We start from the raw sequence: 20,406 nt of genomic DNA on the forward strand, positions 1-20,406 counted from the left end.
ATCTTGGGAGGATTTTTGCAGTACCTGGCTTAGGGGGAAGGGGCTCTTTCCGATTAGATTGATCATCTTTATGTTTTCAGGCTTTGCTTGGGCTCTTTGGACATCCAGAAACAAGATGGCTATTAATAAGAAGTTTCCCTAGGCTCCCACTGATGTTATGTACATTGCATTGTCATTGCTGCAGAAGTGGAACATCAAGCTTAAAGAGAAGGATCAGAATCAAGTCTGCAAGATGAAAGAGACAATCGCCAGGTGGCTCAAGGACTTCAAGCCAAGATCAGCTGCTTCCGATGTAGTGGAGATTTGACATTGTAATAGGCGCTGAATGGCTTTAGTTCTTGTTTGGTATTTTTTCTTTGAACTGGTATCCCCAGGTTGTTACTCGGTACTATTGCTTTCTAAAAAGCAGAGGAATTCTCCTCCTTTTAAAAAAAATGCTATAAACATGTACTCCCTCCACCCCAAATTGTAAGTCATTCCAAGAATCTTGGAGAGTCAAAGTATTTTCACGTTTGATCAAAATTATAGAGAGAAATACTAAGATTTATAACGTAAAGTGAGTATACTATGAAGATATAATTAAGAAAGAATCTAATGATACTTAGTTGGTATCATAATAATAATTATTTTATCATATAAATTTGGTCAAACTTAGAAAAATAAGAGATCCACAACAGTCTTGCTATTTTACAAAATCATATAGCTTGTGTCAGTGGTTGACTATATATGGCCAGTGAAAATCAAGGAATATCCAACTTTCTATTTTACAAAACTAGATAGCACATCTGTTGGAGTCCTTTTGTTATGTAAATTCTAAAATAGCCTCCACAACAAGAATAACTAAATTGTTGGAGTTGCTCTAATTAAAATTTAGCTAGCTAAAATTTAGCGAGAGAAACCAAACAAGTCCTAAATTGCATAATGCGTAGAGCTTCGGGCTTATTATTACGTTTTGGGGACGATCATGGATGGATCCTGAAAGTAAATTAAAGCCGTTGCATGGCGCACACCAAAGGGGTGGCTGAGACAGCAAAGCTCCTCTGTATCCCCTTCTTCCTCAAGACTTCTAAAGATATTTTTTTCCTGCCATTCTTTATCTTAGCTTCCTTCTTTCATTGCCTTCTTTTCTGCTTTTTGTCACGCAGTACACACATACAGATACACACGCTGATCGATCCACAATTCCACATGGTTCAGGGCAAAGTTGGTAACACATTGTTCTCTCCTCAGGACTGAGGAGATAATAAATATAAAACAAGAATCGATAATATAAAGACCAGCAAGGTTGGGAACTACTTTTTTTTATTAGCAATGTTGAACTTTGAAACACCAATATATATATATAAGCATGCAATAATCATCTAGCATAACACAATATGTGCGCGAATGATATTTTACAGTAATAATATATATAGGGTTTAAATAAACATAACTGATCAAACTTACTATCTTAATCATGAAAAAATGTTGTTCTATTTTTTTAATGTTAGATATCGAATAATGTGGAGAACTACTTTATACCGGCCAAGCCTATTCGCTCATCTGAAAAGTCATGGCTGAAAATACTGTTCGCTGATTTATCGTGAGAGAAAAACAATGTTGGCTAGCAGAAAAAGTACGGCTTATAAAATAATGCGTGTATATGAGGTGTATGTACATGTGTATGGTGTCTTCGCTAAACAGAAATAAATAAATCCATGAGTTGTTACTGTTCGTATCCTTCGAGCTTTCAATGTACAATTTTAACCATACCTAGCTTCCTTATGGGTTAGAATAAGATGAGTTACTTAATACAAAGATGCGCAAATCTTTTGCTTATTCGAGAAAAATAAGATGAGGTTTTGTATAGCTTATTTGATTGACATGTAACCCACCCTATGTTGTCGAACTAAGGGGCTGTTTGGTTCATAGCCCACGCCAGCCATCCAAGTTGTGGCGCCGCCGAAGGCTGTGGCGTGAGAAATGGCCGCCACAGGTGTGGCTGAAATAAGCATACAAATGAACTAGGAAAAAGTATAGCCGCCACAACTTATGCATTAACTAAACAACAACCAAACTGTTGTGGCAGCCACATCCATGGCGAGGTAATGTGTGGCTGCGAACCAAACACCCCCTAAACCTGTTTGCGACTGCTTATTCACTCTAGGTTTTCTGTCTACTATATCTACTAAAAAACATCCACAATGGAGCAAGTATTAAAAAAAGCAGAGTTCATTGACCATCTTGTTAGATGTCCCACTAAAATGAATTGGGAAGCTTGTTGTGCTTTAGAAAATAATGGACTGGAATGTTTGGGACTGCTTCACTAAATACATGGCGGCGGAGTTTAGAGTTTGTGCAATTCTATACCTAACTGGAGATACTATCAGTATCAGAATTCAATTTCAGCAGCCTAGAGTAATCGTGCACTTTTGGTCACCGACAAGCGGTCTACACGTCGTCGCCCACAATCTGCATACACTCCGTATGCATATCGGTCTTTTTTTTTTTGACAAGATCCGTATGCATGATCTCTCATAAATCAAGGCGACGGACTGAAGAGATCAGATATACACTGGGGAGACATAGAAAAGTGTAGATTTTGTATGTCTCCCTAGTAAAAAAAATAGAAGTACGCTTTTGTATGCCTAGACACTACTCTAGTAGAGTAAAACCTCTGCGCAGCGATGTACTGCAGCTACTAGATGAGAGAGGGGCAGAGGGCGATACCAATTAAGTCGGCCATGGTCATGCATGCATCTATGATCTATCGTCAGTGAAGGAGCTAGTCGTCGTATGGACTCTAGAGAAGAGAGGAACATGCATGATCCTGGAGCCCATGGAAAAAAGGGTCAAGCTTGTGAGGGGACGAGGGCTAGCTAGCTAGGGAATCTAGGAAAGCGACAACTAAAGGTGGCCATCCGATCGCCCAGAATCGTGAGAGAGGCATGACTGTGTCGTCTGTGCAGTGTGGCCGTGTCGACCCCAGGCCCAGGGAGAGGAGGGCCACCACCTGCTGACGCCGGCGATCGATCGATCGATCGGGAGAGAAAAACTACTTATATAAGGCCAGGGGTCGCGCGCTGCAGGTAAAGGCATCGATCCGCAGCAGTGCCCAAAGAGGAACGGCGCAAGCAAGGTGTCTTTGGCCTCGCTCACACCCGGCCGGCCCCGTGGGCGATCGCGCGAGCTCGCTGATCGCCGGCCGGCGGTGCACTCCTCGCTCGGCGCGCGCGCCACGCCCACGCCAGCTCGCTCGGCCGGCGCCCGGCGCGGCATCAGTACTTCACTCATCATCTCATCACCGCCGCGCCGGAGGGAGAGATATAGAGAGATACACACACATATACACATCGTCACCATGGCGCCCGTGGGGCTCCCGCCGGGCTTCCGGTTCCACCCGACGGACGAGGAGCTGGTGAACTACTACCTGAAGCGCAAGATCCACGGGCTGAAGATCGAGCTGGACATCATCCCCGAGGTCGACCTCTACAAGTGCGAGCCATGGGAGCTCGCAGGTACGTATATATATACATATATGTCTTCGTTCTTCCATGCATCTCGATCGCTCGTTCTAGATCTGCGGCATGCAATCCGCCGCGCGCCGCTCGATCGAGAGAATTCATGCATGATTTGTGCTGGATCGATGAACTGGATATATATACTAATAATCGGGCGCATGCATGCATGAAATGCATCTCCAAGCAGACAAGTCGTTCCTGCCGAGCCGTGACCCGGAGTGGTACTTCTTCGGGCCGCGGGACCGCAAGTACCCCAACGGGTTCCGCACCAACCGCGCGACGCGGGCCGGCTACTGGAAGTCCACGGGCAAGGACCGCCGCGTGCTGCACCACGCCGGCCGCCCCATCGGCATGAAGAAGACGCTCGTCTACTACCGCGGCCGCGCGCCGCAGGGGGTCCGCACCGACTGGGTCATGCACGAGTACCGACTCGACGACAAGGACGCCGAGGACACGCTGCCCATCCAGGTTAGTCGTTTGTTTAACTACTGCTGTAATTAAACTAGCTACTACCTGTGCTTGCATTGCCTTTGTGATTACCTGCTGCCAGCAGTGCCAGTAGGAGCGAACTGGCCGGTATGCTGAAGAATAAGCTAGGCAGCTTACATTGAAGTAGCTAGATCGTGGTCTCATCATGATCGTGATATATCACGTGTGCTGTGTGTACGTAGTGCATATAGATACAGCATCATGACACTCCTGTTAGATATAGCTAGGTGCCTATAGTAGGGCTCTGGTCATATTGGGCCTCTTTAATTCCTTCTGTCCTCTTATTGACACAGAAATTTTCTGAATGCTCTCCTTTCTCGTTTCTCTCTACAGTCTAGTAGCTTAGCCGTACTGTATACGTATATATGTACGAATCCTCTCTAGCTAATCTCCTCTTTTTACTAACATCATCAGATCAGCAGACATGATCTCCATGGGCTGTGCATTGATCATGTCCATGAGGTATTTGTCGGCGTCTAGACTCGTGGTCTAGGCACTAACGAGTATAAGTCTGCGTGATTACCCGAGCTTGGATGGTGATGCAAGTGAGACACAGGAGATTTATACTGGTTCGGGCCAAGAATGCCCTACGTCCAGTGTGATCGGAGGTTCTGTATAACCTTGCACCCAAAGGTGCTTGTAGTAGGGGGTACAAGCAGGTTGCGAGAGAGGGCTAAGTCCTAGGTCTCGACTTAGAGGTGGACAGAGTGCTGGTCGCTGCTCTGTGGAAGAGTGTGTTGGGCGTATGTGAACCTGATCCTAGCTATGAGCCCTGGCTCCCCTTTTATAGCCTCAAAGGGAGACAGGGATTTACATGGGTAGATTTCCCTCTACCGAGTGGAAGAGTTACAGTCCCGACCCTGTTGAAGCCTGTTCACCTTGTTCTTGAGGGATGGCTGTCTCTGTGGAGGGTTACCGAGCCCTCTAGGAGTCACGGGGGTCGGATCGCCGGTACTGCTGAACATCGCGTCAATAGTGGGAAAGGACATCAAATAGTGGTGCTGATTAACCTCCCCCATTCCCTTTCTACCGTGAGGCAGTACGCCACAGTGAAAGAGGTAAGGGCACACAGTGAAAGAGGTGAGGCTGCAGTGCCCAGGGTGGTTGGAACAGTCGCCACCCTGCCCTGCTGCGGTATGCGCTTGTCACGTCGTGGGTACGGGCGCCGTGCGATCGAAGTCTCGCTGTCCTGGCGGGTAGGGATCCGGCGCCCGAGCCCGGAGGGGGGTCGGGCGAGTCGGTGTTTGCGTCCGAGGCTCTGAGGGGTCAGGCGAGTCAGAACTTGCGTCCGAGGCCCTGAGGGAGGGCGAGTCGGAACTTGCGGCCGAGGCCCTGAGGGGTCGGGCGAGTCGGAACTCGTACCCCGTCAACTGTGGTTAATTTGCTCTTGTCTTTTGCGTTTTTTATTGCTCTGATTTAAGTATCATTTTTAATGTACCCAACAGTATTAAAGGTAGGGCAAAGCAAAACAAAGCAAACCGTCTCACCCTCTCCCCGCTCTCATGGCGAAACGAGTCGGTGTCACCCGCTTTCCGCTTTATTCCATGCTGAATCCATCATCAGCCTCGCACACTCTTCCCTTCCCTTGCCGCCTTTCTTTCTCTCGCGCGCAAATCACGTCCTGATCTCTTTTCTTATATAACAGAACACAAAAACAATAATTCATAAAAAGGGCGTGCATGGTTTGTGTTTAATTTGTTCAACGAAATACAGAACACAAAAACAATAATTCATAAAAAGGGCGTGCATGGTTTGTGTTTAATTTGTTCAACGAAATATAGCAAATGTAGCATGTCGTACAAACATAATCATGCATGAGTGTCGTATGTAGTTAACGAGCAAAAAAGACAGAGAGATATATTATTGGTTAATAATGACTATTTTTTTTTTCTTTGAATTCCTCGCTCTGTGCTGGCATATTCTCATGATCCAGGACACCTACGCACTATGCCGGGTCTTCAAGAAGAACGCCATCTGCACCGAGGTGGACGGCCTGCAAGCGCAGTGCAGCATGGCGCTGCTGGAGGGCGCCTGCCAGCAGCTGCTCACCAGCGCCAGCCAGGAGTACCAGACCCCGTCGCCGGACGTGCCCGTCGGGTCCACATCCGGTGGAGCTGACGATGACGCGGACAAGGATGAGTCCTGGATGCAGTTCATTTCCGACGACGCATGGTGCTCCAGCACGGCGGACGGTGCCGAGGAGAGCACCTCCTGTGTGGCCCTGGCCAGCTGAGAAACCTTTGATCTGCTCAAGGATGATGCAGCTCAGAATTGAAATCCTCCTAATAACTATTTTTCTTTCTTTTTTCTCTGATCGAGATGCTGCTTGCTGCTGCTGGCTAGCTATTAATAACCACCGTGATCATGTCTACAAGGAGTAAGATCATATATAGCACAATAAGCAGGCATCCCTTGGGTTTTCAGCTTCCATCCTATTGCTGGCCGGGAGTTGAAGGATCGTTGCCGCCTCAAGATTGTTGTCAGAATCCTTCCTTGAGTTGAGCTCATAAGGAGGGTTATATATATTTAATATACTATATAGCATATAGGAACAACCAGCTCCCTTGTTTTTTTTCTTTTCTTCTTTTTTGGTTTTTCATCGAATGTATTGTACTTTTTGGGTGGTGTCTTTTCTCTTCTGTGAAGTATACTGGATGTAGCTATGCCATTGCATAGTTTTTGTCTTGTGCCTATATGTCAGATGAAATATAGTGCACCGTATGAATGGAAATTGAAGACAATTATGACTACTATACCTGTCCTGTTAAGTTATATGAGGCTCCAAAATGTAGCTATAGCACCTGGTTCTGCTAATCTTACGTAATTGCATCTGTAGTCTGCCAATGAAATGGAAAAATGAAAAAAAAAATCTCAAAGACAATTAACTGTAATGTTATCATAAGATGAGGGTATTTGCATAATATAAATACTATGTTACTGAAGAGTTTGGAGATTATTTGTCAAAAACATTGGCTCATATTTCACAATGCATCAAATATCTGCTTCACACACACATAAGAAACCAGTTTTCCCTTTCAACATATATAACCAGAAAGGCTGTATAGCTTGTTCAAACAGCAGCGTCATTCTTACAATTATATCATATATAAATTGCATATAAAGGTCTCTATAGATCTGCCAATATGGAAAAGCCTAATAGCAGGAGTTCGATCACATGCTGTCAGTAGCAATGCTTTGCTAAGCTGAAACACTCGGGTTCACAAAGGGTTGAAGAAATACTATTCCATAATATCAGAGGTTAAACACATGCTGTTGCAGCAGCCCTTTCTGGAATGTCAAGCAGAACCCCTTCCAGGTCAATAGCTGTGACCAGTTTGAGCTACATACAGATGCTTTGGACCCTCCTACCTTGAAATTCTAGGAATTCATTTTTCAATTTGTCACAGCAAATTACTACCCTCCGAGAAGTGCAATGATAACAGATTTAAGATAATCACTGAAGAATACTTTTTCTGTAGATTTTAGCAAAATAATAAAGTTCAGAACTAAAGTTCAGAAGGCTACCTTACAAGCGTCTTCATCGTGAAACTTTGTTGCAAGCGTGTTGCCTCTGCAATGTTCAGAGTGTGCCTTGATGTCAACACAACACCTTGGAACCACCTTTGAACTGTTCCACCATTTCAACAGGCATATCAACTGCAAAAGCAATTTGCAAATCTACATTTAGCTGCAAAATTTGCTTTAGACCACATGCAGCTGAAAGGGATGGATGTCTTTTCTGTAGAATTGGGTAAGACTATAGTAGCAGACCTCTTTAAATGCATGCATGCTGTCATTTGTAGTGTTGGGGAAGTTATTAAGAAGAAGAAAACAGCGAGTGACCACAGGATGGACAGAACGATTTCTTCCCCAACCAAGGTTGAGATCAAATAAAATCTCTGTTATATTGGTTGAGACTGTGATCGTTGTTTATAAAATTTTTCATTTAAAGAAAGAAAGGAACTAGATCATATCTATTAGGGGGGTAGACAATCAAGTTTATGCATTCGATAGATGAAAAAAAGTGAATGACAAAAAGTGAATGACGATCCTTAGTACTCAAGTACTCCTTTATCAGACTCCAAAGCCAAAAGTTTTGTCTGATCTAGATGGCTAAATAGATAGCAATGCAAGCTCATTGACACTGGAAGGCCTCATGGCTGCATGAACCTTTAGTTTTCTTTTTACCTTCCATAAACTTTCTGTTTTGCAGCGCTGATCCCGATACATAGTGACATGTTACTAGAACACACTAACCTTTAGTCATGTTCTCTTCTATGACACTTCAAAGAGACCAAGCTTCTGAAACACAAAAACAAGTTCAGTGAACAAAAGAACATACCCCCACGGCGCAAGAGGGCAATGCCGTGACAACTTTCACATGCAGCCCTACACAATCTACTAGCATGAATATCATAAAGGTGTGTTATCCAGAAAACAAAAATAAAAGTTTGTTTCGTTAAAAGATAAGGAAAGAAGATCCAGCGGTGCTGTAAGACGTCCAGAGCTTGTGTGAGAATCCTGTAAAGGGAAACACGGCTACTTGTAGGGCAGGCTTTGAATCATTTCACGGGGGAGCTAAAGAGCACAGTGGCCGGCAACAGAAGGGAAAGACAAAGGGTAAAGACAGAGAAAGATCAGCAAGAAAGGAGGCAGCGAGCTGGGAGGCCATGGCGCCGGCTGATCTCCCACCAGGCTTTAGGTTCCATCCAACTGATGAGGAGCTTGTGAACTATTACCTCAAGAGGAAGGTCCATGGGCTAAGCATCGAGCTCGACATAATCCCTGAAGTAGACCTCTACAAATGTGAGCCTTGGGAGCTAGCAGGTAACCTGAAATCAGAGTTCATTCAGTTGTTCATCCTGAGATTTCATCACCCCTAACTGAAATTCGAGATACCTTTGTTTTGGAAGAGAAATCATTCCTGCCTAGTAGAGACTCCGAGTGGTATTTCTTTGGGCCAAGGGATAGGAAGTATCCAAATGGATGCCGCACAAATCGCGCAACCCAAGCAGGATACTGGAAATCAACAGGCAAAGATCGGCGAATCAACTACCAGAACAGATCAATCGGCATGAAGAAGACATTGGTCTACTACAAGGGTCGAGCTCCTCAGGGGCTGAGGACCAACTGGGTGATGCATGAGTACCGCATTGAGGAAAGCGAATGCGAGAACACCATGGGGATTCAGGTAACTCATTCATGTTCCTATGCATCAGTATGAGTTAAACTTTGTCTGTTGCTTCTGTTGCATTTAGTGATCTCAGTCTGCATTCAATTGTATCAAAAATTTAACCAACTTCCCCAGATAAAAAGATGTTTGATCTCTGTATTAATCAATGTTGTAGTAACCATGTCCTTAATTACGCAAGAATTTCAAGGATATCATGCATGTTAAAGAAACACTTACGTTGAAACATACAAAAAAAATTTAGGGCATTGTTTGTTCTAGGAAGCTACGTTGTTTATGCATGGAGTGCATGTAAAGTTAGGGCTCTTATCCCTTTTCTCCCCGTATCCTTCTGTGGCCATAAAGTATTCCTTGCTTCCATGGACCATAGTTACTTTGCAAAGTACAGCAGAAGTTTCTTTCCAGTTATCTAATGGGGTCATACATGGTACAGTACACTTTTTCTGGTGCTCTTGATAAGACAAATTTAACATCCAATTCCTGGTTGGGGATGTGAAATGATAACACAAGATTGTACACGGTTTAGTAGGTGCCGCCAGGCGCCAGCACCTCATGATGCCGATTTCAGAGTATACATAGTCTTGGTCAGTTGCATGTGGATGCTACCTTAAAGCTTAGACATGTGTGGTGTGACCCATTGTTGTGTCGGTGGCTTTACACTTTATTCTCCATGTCCCACAACTACTTTACTTGATAGTAGAACACCCTTAAAGCCAGAGCCGATAAAATGTCTAACTGACCCCATTTGAATTAGATCAGACAATACAGGTTTTGTTAGAAAAGGCATTAACTGAAATTTCTATGAACTAAATAAGAATTGAATAAAGATATGACAACCTAATTCAGTTCTACAGCAAGTGCCATAGTAATTATTTGGAGGAATGAGTGATTGCTCATGTTCTAAGAGAATTTTTTTAGCACCATGATATTAGCTCTGACGTCTCAGTTGACATTTCTATAAACTAAAGAAGAGTTAAGCTAAAATCATTCAAACCAAGTACACAGTAAAACTATTTGGAAATAAGTAATTTGCTTTATCAATAAGTTCTGAATCTGCACACTGTTGATTTCTTCCGGTACACCTGTACTTGATGCTGGATTTTCTGACTCTAGCTATTATACCTCAAGACAACAAATGATAAACATGGAATGTATTTGAACAAAGAGGACACGGAACTCGGTAAAAAGTTCCCAACAGAACAGTGCAGTACAATCTAAATAAACTTTTTCAGTATATACAACCATATATTTTTCAGTAGAGGGATAGGAAGCGCTCGAGAAGCACCTTACAAGCATTTATTTTGCATGGCGATAACTCTTTCCAAATTGTTCAACTTGAAATCTTCCTTCCATAGGTGCAAAACCAAAAATCATCCCACCTAAATTGTAAAGGAAACAGAAACGCAGTCAATTTCTTGTTAATCGTACTGTTATTTTACAGGACTCATATGCATTGTGTCGTGTCTTCAAGAAAAATGTGGCACTCGGAGAGTTCCAGAAGCAAAAGCAAGGCGAGTGCAGCTCATCACAAGCTAATGAAAAACAAGAACAGTTTACAAGTGTCAGGGATGCTGGACAGTCATCTGGTTCAAATGAGCATGGTAAAGACAACACATGGATGCAGTTCATAGCTGATGATCTATGGTGCAACAAAACAAAGTGATGGAAGTATGGAACTGATAAGGCAGTTGTTTAACTTCATCTAACTAGAAACCTCTCAGTTGCACATTGACTTTGTATATGTTTGATAACATCAGTTCTCGGTTCTCACTTTGGAGTTTGGACAGGATGACCACTAAGTTTGGGGGCTCTGACTCTTCATGTAGAGTTATAGTTTTCTCTTTTGGTACTGTAATAGAAAAAACATCCTACTTTGGTACTTCAAGGTTCGGTCTTCCTGTATCTGTCATTAAACACAGTGATTTATAGGAGGGAGTACAGTACAAAGACATAAATTTAATTTGACACATATCATTTATTTACATATTCCTTTCATATGCAGTTGCAGATATCACTTTACAGTAAAGGTCACCAAAGTTGTCAATCCCCTATGACCAGTAAGCTATACCTAGACCCAAGGATAGTTATTTTTATTAGACATACACATTTTCTTTGCAATTCCCTGGCACTCTACTCTAATGAAATAGCACAAGTGCAGAACTACTGCCAAAGTTTCAAAAAAAAAAAAAGCATAAACAGTGGCACCACAGAATGGAGTGTTGTACAGTTCAGAAGAAGTGAAGAACCAATTGGTTTCGAATCTCAAGTATGAGTTTCTTGATTTAGACCAGAAACAGTATGGTATGAGCATGATACTGAATCAACATTGCTAATGTCTAGGGACTTCTGAGTTGTAAATCAGTAGTACAAGAGTAGTACTAGACTGGTAGAATATAATAGTTTCACTAGCACCACAGCATCAGGAGTTTGGGTCAGCAAAGCTTCAATACGCTAAACTGCACAATTTTGCATTTTCCAGAGCATATAGAGCTCACGTCTTCTATGGCAAATTCAGAATTTAGTTTCATATAACAGCAAGATTCAGTAACATGGCCCAAGTTTTTTATACCTTTAGTTCCATTGCTTTGAAATCTCATCATTCGTCTCTACAAAGCTTTGCTTCTGGATGCATTCGCTTTATCTTGGTATTCCATCAGCTTGCTGGCACAGTTAAAGAAGTTTGTTTAGGTACTCTAGCTAAGAAGACATTATGTCAGACTGAAACCAATTCCACAATGGTGTCAAGCTCTCAATGATCAGGTTTAAGCCAAACACAACGTCAAAACTCCACTAATTGCATTCATAGAAAAAAAGAACACTCTGAAACAACTGACAAACCAGAGTGTGTGATAACCACAAAAGTTCCATGGATACAAAGCTGGTCTGAGCCTGACGAGTGACGAAAGCCACCCACGGGAAACAACCACCCACAAGAAGATTAATCCCAGCAGCTTTTCAGCATCGATAAATCACTGAAACGAAAGCCATGATAAGGACGTGCAAAAGTTAGTGAAATCGTTACCGAAAGAGCAGGCAAGCGAAATCCGAGCCCTAGACTCAGAAGACAATCCCAATTCCCAAGCAAGGCTGCAGCTGCTACTCCTCGCGCCGCATACCATTGCCGTAGGATCGGAATCGCGGACCCATCGAACCGACACCAAGCAGACAAGGGACTGAAGGGAGCGCCCGAGCGATGGAGGCCGGAGCGCGTGCACCGCCTGGAGCAGACAACAGAATCAATGGGATTAGGCCGGATGGGTTGATTGGGTGCCATCGACACCAGACAGTGCGTCACACAGCTGCAACGGGGGAGGTTTGGGGACGTACCTGTTGCTCCCAGCTTGAGTTCCGACTGCTGCCGTGTTCATTCTTTCCCCTTCCTGACACATTTCAAGCTAGCGATCCATCCATCCGCCAAATTCCAAACACGATTTCACAGATTCAACGCTAAGATGGCGATGAATTAACGGATTGTTTCGCTTAAATGAATTGAAACTTCGACTCAAATCACAAATTCCACAAAATGGTGTGAACAACTTGAGGGATCCCAAACAATAAAGCAACGAAACTTCAGAAACGGGATTAAAACCAGATCAAGGCTGCACAATTGAAAATCAATGGCGAGAATTCCAATTAGAGGCATCGCTTCGTTGGAGCATGTTTCAAATCAAACTATATAATTTTCCTACCAGACCATCCATTCCAATTCAATCGAACTAGCAGTTCTTACAGACCCACACAACATAACTCCAAGGAGACGAAAGCAACCAGTTACTACAGCCACTACAACACGAACACAGGAAGGTAACCAAACTACTACCACCGATCCGAGACACCTAGCCAGGAAACTACCCTGACCTAACCTAGCCGCCGAAGCCGTAGAGGGTGCGGCCCTGGCGCTTGAGGGCGTAGACGACGTCCATGGCGGTGACGGTCTTGCGGCGGGCGTGCTCCGTGTAGGTGACGGCGTCGCGGATGACGTTCTCGAGGAAGATCTTGAGCACGCCGCGGGTCTCCTCGTAGATCAGACCGGAGATGCGCTTCACGCCGCCCCTCCTCGCCAGCCTCCGGATGGCCGGCTTCGTGATGCCCTGGATGTTGTCGCGCAGCACCTTCCGGTGCCGCTTCGCGCCGCCCTTCCCGAGCCCCTTGCCGCCCTTGCCCCTGCCCGACATCTCCGCCGCCGGTCGCCGGTCGCCTCCCCTGTTTGGAAGTAGTGGGTGGTGGTTGTGCTGCGCTCGTGTGAAAGGGGAAACGAGTGCTGATGTGGGTGTTGGAGGCGTGTGGGGCTGCGTTTTATAGAGGCAGGGCCTTTGGGGTGCAGGTGGAAGGCACGATCCGCGTGATGGGAGCTTTGTGCCGCGGGATGCGAGATGGGTGGCGGAGAATGGAGGAGGTGCGGCTGCGCGGATCGGTGACGTGGCTGGGGCGTGTGTTTCTTTTGTGAGGATGTGGCGGGGTCGACGGATTTTGGAGCGAACCGTGGTTGCGTGGGTACATGGCAGGTGGGCCCTAATGTTTCTAGACCGCAGAGGTTGGGCGGGGAGTTTCGCGGATTCGTGAAATTTCGGACCGTTCTGTGTATGACAGTGGGCCCTTATATCAGCAACTGTCAAAATTTGTTTTGCACCGTCATGGCTGAAATTACTATTTTATTATTTATTATAGAAAAACACGGTTAACTGACAGAAAAAGACAAGCGAACACAAATATCACACTTCAAATTCAAAAATAGGGGTAAGTTTAGGGGTGTTGGGTTGGACTTGTTAAAGTTATATATATTGTAGTATTTTTATTTTATTTGGCAATTAGTGTTCAATTATAAACTAATTAGGCTTAAAAGATTCGTCATACAAATTATTCTTTGTCAATGTTTTTAGTTTTGTAAATAGTTTATATTTAGTACCCCGTGCATGTGTCAAACATTCGATATGATATGTGTTAAAAAAACAGGAATAACCAAACAGAACAGGCCTTGTTTAGTTGCAAAAAAAAATCAAAATAGTGTAACATTTTGTTTGTATTTAATAAATATTACCCTATCATAGACTAATTAGACTCAAAAAAATCGTCTTGCAAATTACAGGTAACTGCTAAGTTAGTTATTTTTAATCTATATTTAATGCTCCATATATCTACCCCAAGATTTGATGTGACGGAAAATTTGAAAAATTTTGCAAAAATTCTTAGGAATTAAACAAGGCCTTAGTTTGCACTCTGCAGTAATTTTGTTAGGTCAAATACCTGCGTGTATGTTGCCTGTAACTTCAAAACTAGGGGCAAGTTTAGGCCTCATTTATATCTCATTTAAAAACTTTTCACCTAATGTTTAGACATATATATATATGAAGCATGTTGGCTTGGTTTGTGGTTAGGGGCAGAGCTAGGGGTGTTAGGGAGACATGGCCTCCCTAACAATAAACATATTTTTTATTCAATAATATATGTTTATTATAAACCATATAAATTCACCGGTTATGTGATACTCCAATTAAGTAATTAATGATGTTATTTATACTTTGATTTCTTGTGCTTTTCCATATTAATTTCTCATAGCATCTTATATAATTTTAAAGTAGTCTTTCTGTTGTTTTCTCTATTTCTGGTTTCCACAATATTCCTCTAATTAGCTAGTCAAATAGAATTAGTGCTTTCTTATTTTATCATCCTTCTGAATTGATTTCTATTAACACCTGTGCATTATTTGAGAATAGTCTTCCTTTACCGTGATTCCTTTTTTAGCACACCAAATAGATTGATTGTCATATGAGCGTTAGAAACTTAGGGATAATTAATTTTGTTTTTTTTTCTAAAATATTTTGTGTTCTTTTCTAGTTTTAAGTTTTCCATATGTATTGTAACACAAAACATTTTTTTAGTTGTTATTTAATCATTGACTATATATGTATTCTATGCGTTATTGTTATCGGCTTGAATGACTCCCATACGTTGTGTGGTGTAAGGAGGTACAAGTACAAGCGTCGCAAAAGATTTTATTTGTTTCAACTTGTTCCTGCAAAGAAACATTAATGATTTGTTTAACTGCAAAGTATTTTTAAAATTATTGAAGAAATACTATGGTTTATAAAATACGTTAGTTTTTTAAAACTATAGGGTGTTTTGATGCAACAAATTTTGTTGTCTCTAAAACTATGGTTTTATTAAAATTATAGTCTTTTGGAGTTCTAGAAACTCCACTCATGATCTCTTTTTTCTAAGCCACTGTTTTGTATCTCTTTGGTTTATAAATCTACAATTATGTGATACTATAGTTTTTGAAAACCGCATCATCTAAAACAAGCTCTAAGTGATAAAAGGACACACAAGAGGGTTATCAGCTTGTTCAGATTCTTGGGGATTCAATAAGTATTCTTCCGTAACATGGAGACAAGCTCTGTCTAAGCATTGGCTTCGAGAAGCACTCTCGTAACTGACCAATGGTTGTTTTTGAACTTGTGACCATTTCTAGATTTCCATAAGCACCACGTAATTGAAAAACCAAACCTATCGTGGCTTGTGTTTGTTGCAGGATGGTGTTGATTTGCAGGTGTAATCCATTTCTTGATGAAGGTAGTGCAGTTGACCTAAGCCCCACAACTGATTCAAACCAGATTACCCTAGCAAAGTTGTATTCAAAGAAAAGATGGTTCTCGTCCTCAACGTTACCGCAACGTGAGCAAGTTTCATGAATGCTCGGGTGATCCCGTGAAGATGCTTTCTAGTGCCTAAGGCTAGTCTAAGGAATCTCCAAGCAAATGTCTTGACTCTTGGCTGGATCGTTTTGTCCTCCCATAAGAATGTACAGAACTCAGCAGATAGTCACTCTATCTCAGGCTGCAACTTCGTGCGCAGTTTGTGGAGTCGTATTGGCTGGGTGCCGGAGGAGATAACCAAGACCACTGAACTTTGGCAAACCAGAACTCCGCGCCGTGTGCATGAGTGCATCAAAAGCGTTGCCCATCCCCTCATCCTACTCTATTGTTGGGAAATATGGAAGCACCGGAACAAGGTCATCTTCAGAGCTCGCAAAAAAAAGGTCATCTTCAGACGCATGGAGCCTAGTGTGGATCGCCTGATCGCCGCCTGCAATGAAGCTGGATGTTCATGGAGCTGCCGACTCCCAAAATGAAACACGACCATGGCTGAAAGATGGAGTACCACTGTTTGATATGTAATAAACGCCCATGAATTGTAACTCTAGACTGTAATTGGAGAGGGGGGGGGGGGGGGGGGGTCAGTGGAATAAAAATCAGGTGGAGAACGATTTGATCCCCCGTCGCTGACCTCTAAAAAAATGTACAAAACCTACGGCCTTGTTTAGTTCCAAAATATTTTGGCCCAAGGTCTTGTTTAGTTCCAACAAATTTGGCAAAACGTACACCGTAACGTTTTCGTTTGTATTTGACAAATATTGTTTAATTATATGCTAACTAGGTTTAAAAGATTCGTCTCGCAAATTACAGCTAAACTATGTAATTAGTTATTTCTTTTATCTATATTTAATGCTTCATGCATGTGCCGTAAGATTTGATGTGACGGGGAATCTGAATTTTTTTGCAAATTTTTGCTATTTTGCATTTTGAATGTAAACATGTCCAAAATATTTTGGCCCTAAACTTTTTGCAAAATTAAATAGGAATATTGGTCTTGTTTAGTTCTAAAACTTTTTGCAAAATGGACACTGTAGCACTTTCATTTGTATTTGGCAAATATTATTCAATAATAGAATAATTCGGCTCAAAAGATTCATCTCGTAATTTAATACTCTATATATGTGCTGCAAGATTTGATGTGAAGGGAATCTGAAAAGTTTTGCAAAGTTTTTTGGAAGTGAACACCAAAATAAAAAAAATTGGTGTTAGAATTTTGGTGCGAGTCTCAAGGTTTTTGGATTTTTTGCAAAATACTTCATGAACTAAGGCCTTGTTAAAAATTTTACAAAAACTTTCCAGATTCCCCGGCACATCAAATCTTTAGACGTATGCATGAAGTATTAAATATAGATGAAAATAAAAACTAATTGCACAGTTTGGTCAAAATTGATGAGACGAATCTTTTGAGCCTAGTTAGTCCATAATTGGATAATATTTGTCAAATACAAACGAAAGTGCTACTATTCTTATCTTGCAAAATTTTTTGGAAGTAAACAAGGCCCCAAGGCCTACATTGAATGTTAGTATGTACACTATTTGTAACTCCTGGAATGGCTTGCACCTGGAAGAAATAGGACTATGTAATAACATCCAAAGTTTATTTCTTGTCCAAAAAATAGGGTTATGACTTGAGCCAGTGGAAGCAGTGGCCAAAGGCTTGGCCAACTGCCCTCCTCCCCTGTTCCAATGTCACGCTCCACCGCTTGTTCAGATGCAGTTGCATCTGGCCAAAAGCTCATGTAAGGCATCCTGTATGTCTACGTGCCTAATCAAAACGTTCTTCATCGGTCATCAAACAGATCTTCCCAACACGGATAGCGGAAAGCCACTAAACACAGCTAACAAAAAAATTGGATTTTACTTGTACGTCTCCTTGGCAACACGCGTATAGTGCGTGCCATAACATAATCACACGAACATACATTCAAGACGCTAACACCATCATTAGCTTCTGAAAGGAGATAGTACGTAACTCGTCTGGAGTCCAGGACAAGTGGCACAGGAAAACGTGACGAACTGACGATCTCTTTTTATTCCTCCCAATGACTCTTTCTGTTGTGGCACTTCATAGCTGAATTAGCTGAAAGCATAAAGGAGTATTGGACAAGTTCCATATCCGACTCTGAAATGTAGTGCCAAACTGCCAAACACTCCCATAGAATGCAGCTTACACGTTAGGATCACCAAAAGTTCACTTTTAAGCAAGACCCCATACATCTCATTATCTCAACACCCACACGGTGCAGCTGTTGCTTGTCCCATCATATCCTTGAGTTGCTTGACGCCTGAGTTGCCGCTGCAGTTGTGTACAAGCTCATGCAGCCATGCCTATACGCATACGCTGTTGGTGAAATTTTTTGAATTTGGCTACTATAACACTTTCGTTTGTATTTGACAATTATTGTCCAACCATGGACTAACTAAGCTCAAAAGATTCATCTCGTAAACTACTGATGAATTGTGTAATTAATTATTTTATTTATCTATATTTAATGCTCCATGTATGTGCCATAAGATTTGATGTTACGGAGAATCTTGAAATTTTTTGAAAACTAAACGAGGCTTTAGTTTTGGATTTTATTTCGCTTGGCAACGTTGGCACGAGGCAATGCAGGAAGTGAGGGCAATCTCTTGAATGGTCATTTGGAGGCGATCACAGCGGCGTGAGATGATCTGTTGGGCACCTTGTTTGGGTATCCCCGACCCCGTCCATGGAAGCACCGAAAGGTCTTATCTCTCACCTCTGCTCGCCTTCACCCTCAAATCAGTCAATTGTGACTCAGCTGGGCGCAAGGGGCAGGAGCTCCAGGAGACAGGAGCAGCGGGCTCGCTGGGTCATCAGAGCGATGCTGACCAAGAACGGAGCACTGTGCTGCTGCGCACAAGTCTTTGGAGATCCAGCGGACAGCGGTGGAGTTGGAGTTCCAACGGCAACGGGCGCAGATATAGGTGAGTGTATTTTCATCAGCCATCACTGAAGGGCTTCTCGTTCTCGGCTTGGTTTCATGCACTTTGCCGTGGTCCTGTATGTCGGTGTGTGTCGGATATGAGTCGGCAAATCGCCAAGGTGAGAGTATAACCGACGCTACACCATTTTCTGAAAAGGAAATTAAACCAAAGGGCCACCTTCTGATGCATCTTGCGCAGTTGCGGCGTTGCGCTACCATATTCTTGTGGCACCACATTGCTTCCGCAGTCCGTATACTACTCATCTTTGCGTGCACCGACACACACAGGATTAAAAAAATTGATATTTATTAGTTTTGAATGGAACATCAGTTTGGTGAAACATGCACCTTTCTGCAGCCACACTGTGCAATTATTAGTTTGTTAGAAGCGCACGTTGACACCTAATCGCACCATGATGTATGGCTGGAACCTGAAACCTGGTCGCGGCACCGGCACGAGCTGTACCACCTGTATATGCAACTATTGCTCTACACCGACATGCCGCAGAAGCGCGCACTCGATCCTCCACGCACACAGACACATGCTAGAAGTAACTTTTATTTTCTTTGATTTGAAAATGATAGTTAGCTACATTACTAAGTATTTTTTTTCAAGACTGGATATCATAGCGCTGCTAGTAGTAAGAGCATCTCCAAAAATACTCCATATTCCTTCACTATCTATGTTTTTTTTAGAAAAAACAAAGAGAAAAAATCATCTCTAAAAGCTCCCTATATGACTATATCTCTTTCTATCTTTTCGCATGGCCTCCTCCGTGTGTAAAAATCCGCTGAGAGGATTCACGCGCATCGGCCCTTGCCTGCGCCGCCTCCTCGATCCTCAGCAGGGTACTTCGCTGCCGTGCCGGGTGGATAGGCGCGAGCATACAGGCGCTGCCGCCACCGCTCGGACGCTGCCACTATCGCCACAGGCCAAGCGAGCAAGCTCCGTTGCGTGCGACGTGGATGGGGAAGCCGATGATGCAGAGTACGCCGGGGATGGTCGGGCATTCCACTGCTGCATGCCAAGCGGCCGCACGGGGCGGTCACCACTGCCTCACGCCGAACGCGTGTGCGCCCCCCACCGCATACGAGACATGCGGGTGGGCTGGATCCACCGTCGGCCTTTGCGAGCGAACTACCGTCGGGCTGCCTTCTGCCGCGGTCGTTGCAGCAACAAGTCCGGACGTGCGGACGCATGAGCACTGCTGCCGCCCACCTCCACGCTGACAAGGGCGCAAGGCATGGTGTCGGTGACCGCGGGCGTGCTGGTGAGCCCAATGAAGGTCGGTAAGATTTATGATTGACGATAGATCCACAATTTTGATATTTTAAAAGTCAAATATGGGTACTTTTGAAGATGGTCTCTTTTTTTTCTTTCACATACTATTTTGATAGTTGGGAAAAAAACATAAACGAGAGACAAAAAATTTGGGATAGTGTTGGAGGTGCTCTAAAAACTGTGTCGCGTTCGATGTTTCCGCACTCGTCACACAGCATTACCAGACCACGGCGCCCACGATAATCCAGTTAACAGAATCCAATTTTACTTGCACATCTCCATGACAGCATTAAGAAAAGATAAAACATGGTAATCATGATGGTATTAGCTTCCGAAAGAGACT

General features: G+C 43.3%; 3 protein-coding genes and 1 long non-coding RNA gene across 5 annotated transcripts; 2 read left to right on the forward strand and 2 right to left on the reverse strand.

Annotated features, from left to right (window-relative positions):
- Positions 3,087 to 6,739, forward strand: LOC8074179 (NAC domain-containing protein 86). Of its 2 annotated transcripts, none has more exons than XM_021454255.1 (3): positions 3,087 to 3,497; positions 3,685 to 3,968; positions 5,923 to 6,739. In XM_021454255.1, exons 1-3 carry the CDS (start codon positions 3,341 to 3,343, stop codon positions 6,220 to 6,222), a joined length of 741 nt encoding a protein of 246 aa, XP_021309930.1. In that variant the 5' UTR covers positions 3,087 to 3,340; the 3' UTR covers positions 6,223 to 6,739. The 2 variants fall into 2 exon arrangements, with proteins under 2 accessions (XP_021309930.1, XP_021309931.1); XM_021454256.1 differs by having other exon boundaries at positions 3,688 to 3,968.
- On the reverse strand, positions 6,694 to 8,921 carry LOC110432951. Its single transcript, XR_002450259.1, has 4 exons — positions 8,729 to 8,921; positions 8,178 to 8,291; positions 7,515 to 7,646; positions 6,694 to 6,826 (listed from the first exon to the last, which is right to left on the reverse strand). It is a non-coding gene; the product is annotated as an uncharacterized LOC110432951 (long non-coding RNA).
- On the forward strand, positions 8,315 to 11,065 carry LOC8074180 (NAC domain-containing protein 45). The gene is made up of 3 exons (XM_002460591.2): positions 8,315 to 8,816; positions 8,903 to 9,180; positions 10,622 to 11,065. Exons 1-3 carry the CDS (start codon positions 8,660 to 8,662, stop codon positions 10,841 to 10,843), a joined length of 657 nt encoding a protein of 218 aa, XP_002460636.1. The 5' UTR covers positions 8,315 to 8,659; the 3' UTR covers positions 10,844 to 11,065.
- LOC8074181 (histone H4) lies at positions 12,827 to 13,445 on the reverse strand. The gene has a single exon (XM_002462758.2). It carries the CDS (start codon positions 13,353 to 13,355, stop codon positions 13,044 to 13,046), a length of 312 nt encoding a protein of 103 aa, XP_002462803.1. The 5' UTR covers positions 13,356 to 13,445; the 3' UTR covers positions 12,827 to 13,043.

The sequence above is a fragment of the Sorghum bicolor genome, chromosome 2 (genome assembly GCF_000003195.3).
Source record: "Sorghum bicolor cultivar BTx623 chromosome 2, Sorghum_bicolor_NCBIv3, whole genome shotgun sequence".
Lineage (NCBI taxonomy): Eukaryota > Viridiplantae > Streptophyta > Magnoliopsida > Poales > Poaceae > Sorghum > Sorghum bicolor.

Excerpts from the sequence above, each read along its gene's own strand:
- LOC8074179 (XM_021454255.1), top strand. The coding sequence starts at position 3,341 with ATGGCGCCCGTGGGGCTCCCGCCGGGCTTCCGGTTCCACCCGACGGAC. Across the intron at positions 3,498-3,684 it reads CGAGCCATGGGAGCTCGCAG|CAGACAAGTCGTTCCTGCCG; the intron begins GTACGTATATAT and ends TGCATCTCCAAG. Across the intron at positions 3,969-5,922 it reads AGGACACGCTGCCCATCCAG|GACACCTACGCACTATGCCG; the intron begins GTTAGTCGTTTG and ends CTCATGATCCAG.
- LOC8074180 (XM_002460591.2), top strand. The coding sequence starts at position 8,660 with ATGGCGCCGGCTGATCTCCCACCAGGCTTTAGGTTCCATCCAACTGAT. Across the intron at positions 8,817-8,902 it reads TGAGCCTTGGGAGCTAGCAG|AGAAATCATTCCTGCCTAGT; the intron begins GTAACCTGAAAT and ends TTGTTTTGGAAG. Across the intron at positions 9,181-10,621 it reads AGAACACCATGGGGATTCAG|GACTCATATGCATTGTGTCG; the intron begins GTAACTCATTCA and ends GTTATTTTACAG.
- LOC8074181 (XM_002462758.2), bottom strand. The coding sequence starts at position 13,355 with ATGTCGGGCAGGGGCAAGGGCGGCAAGGGGCTCGGGAAGGGCGGCGCG.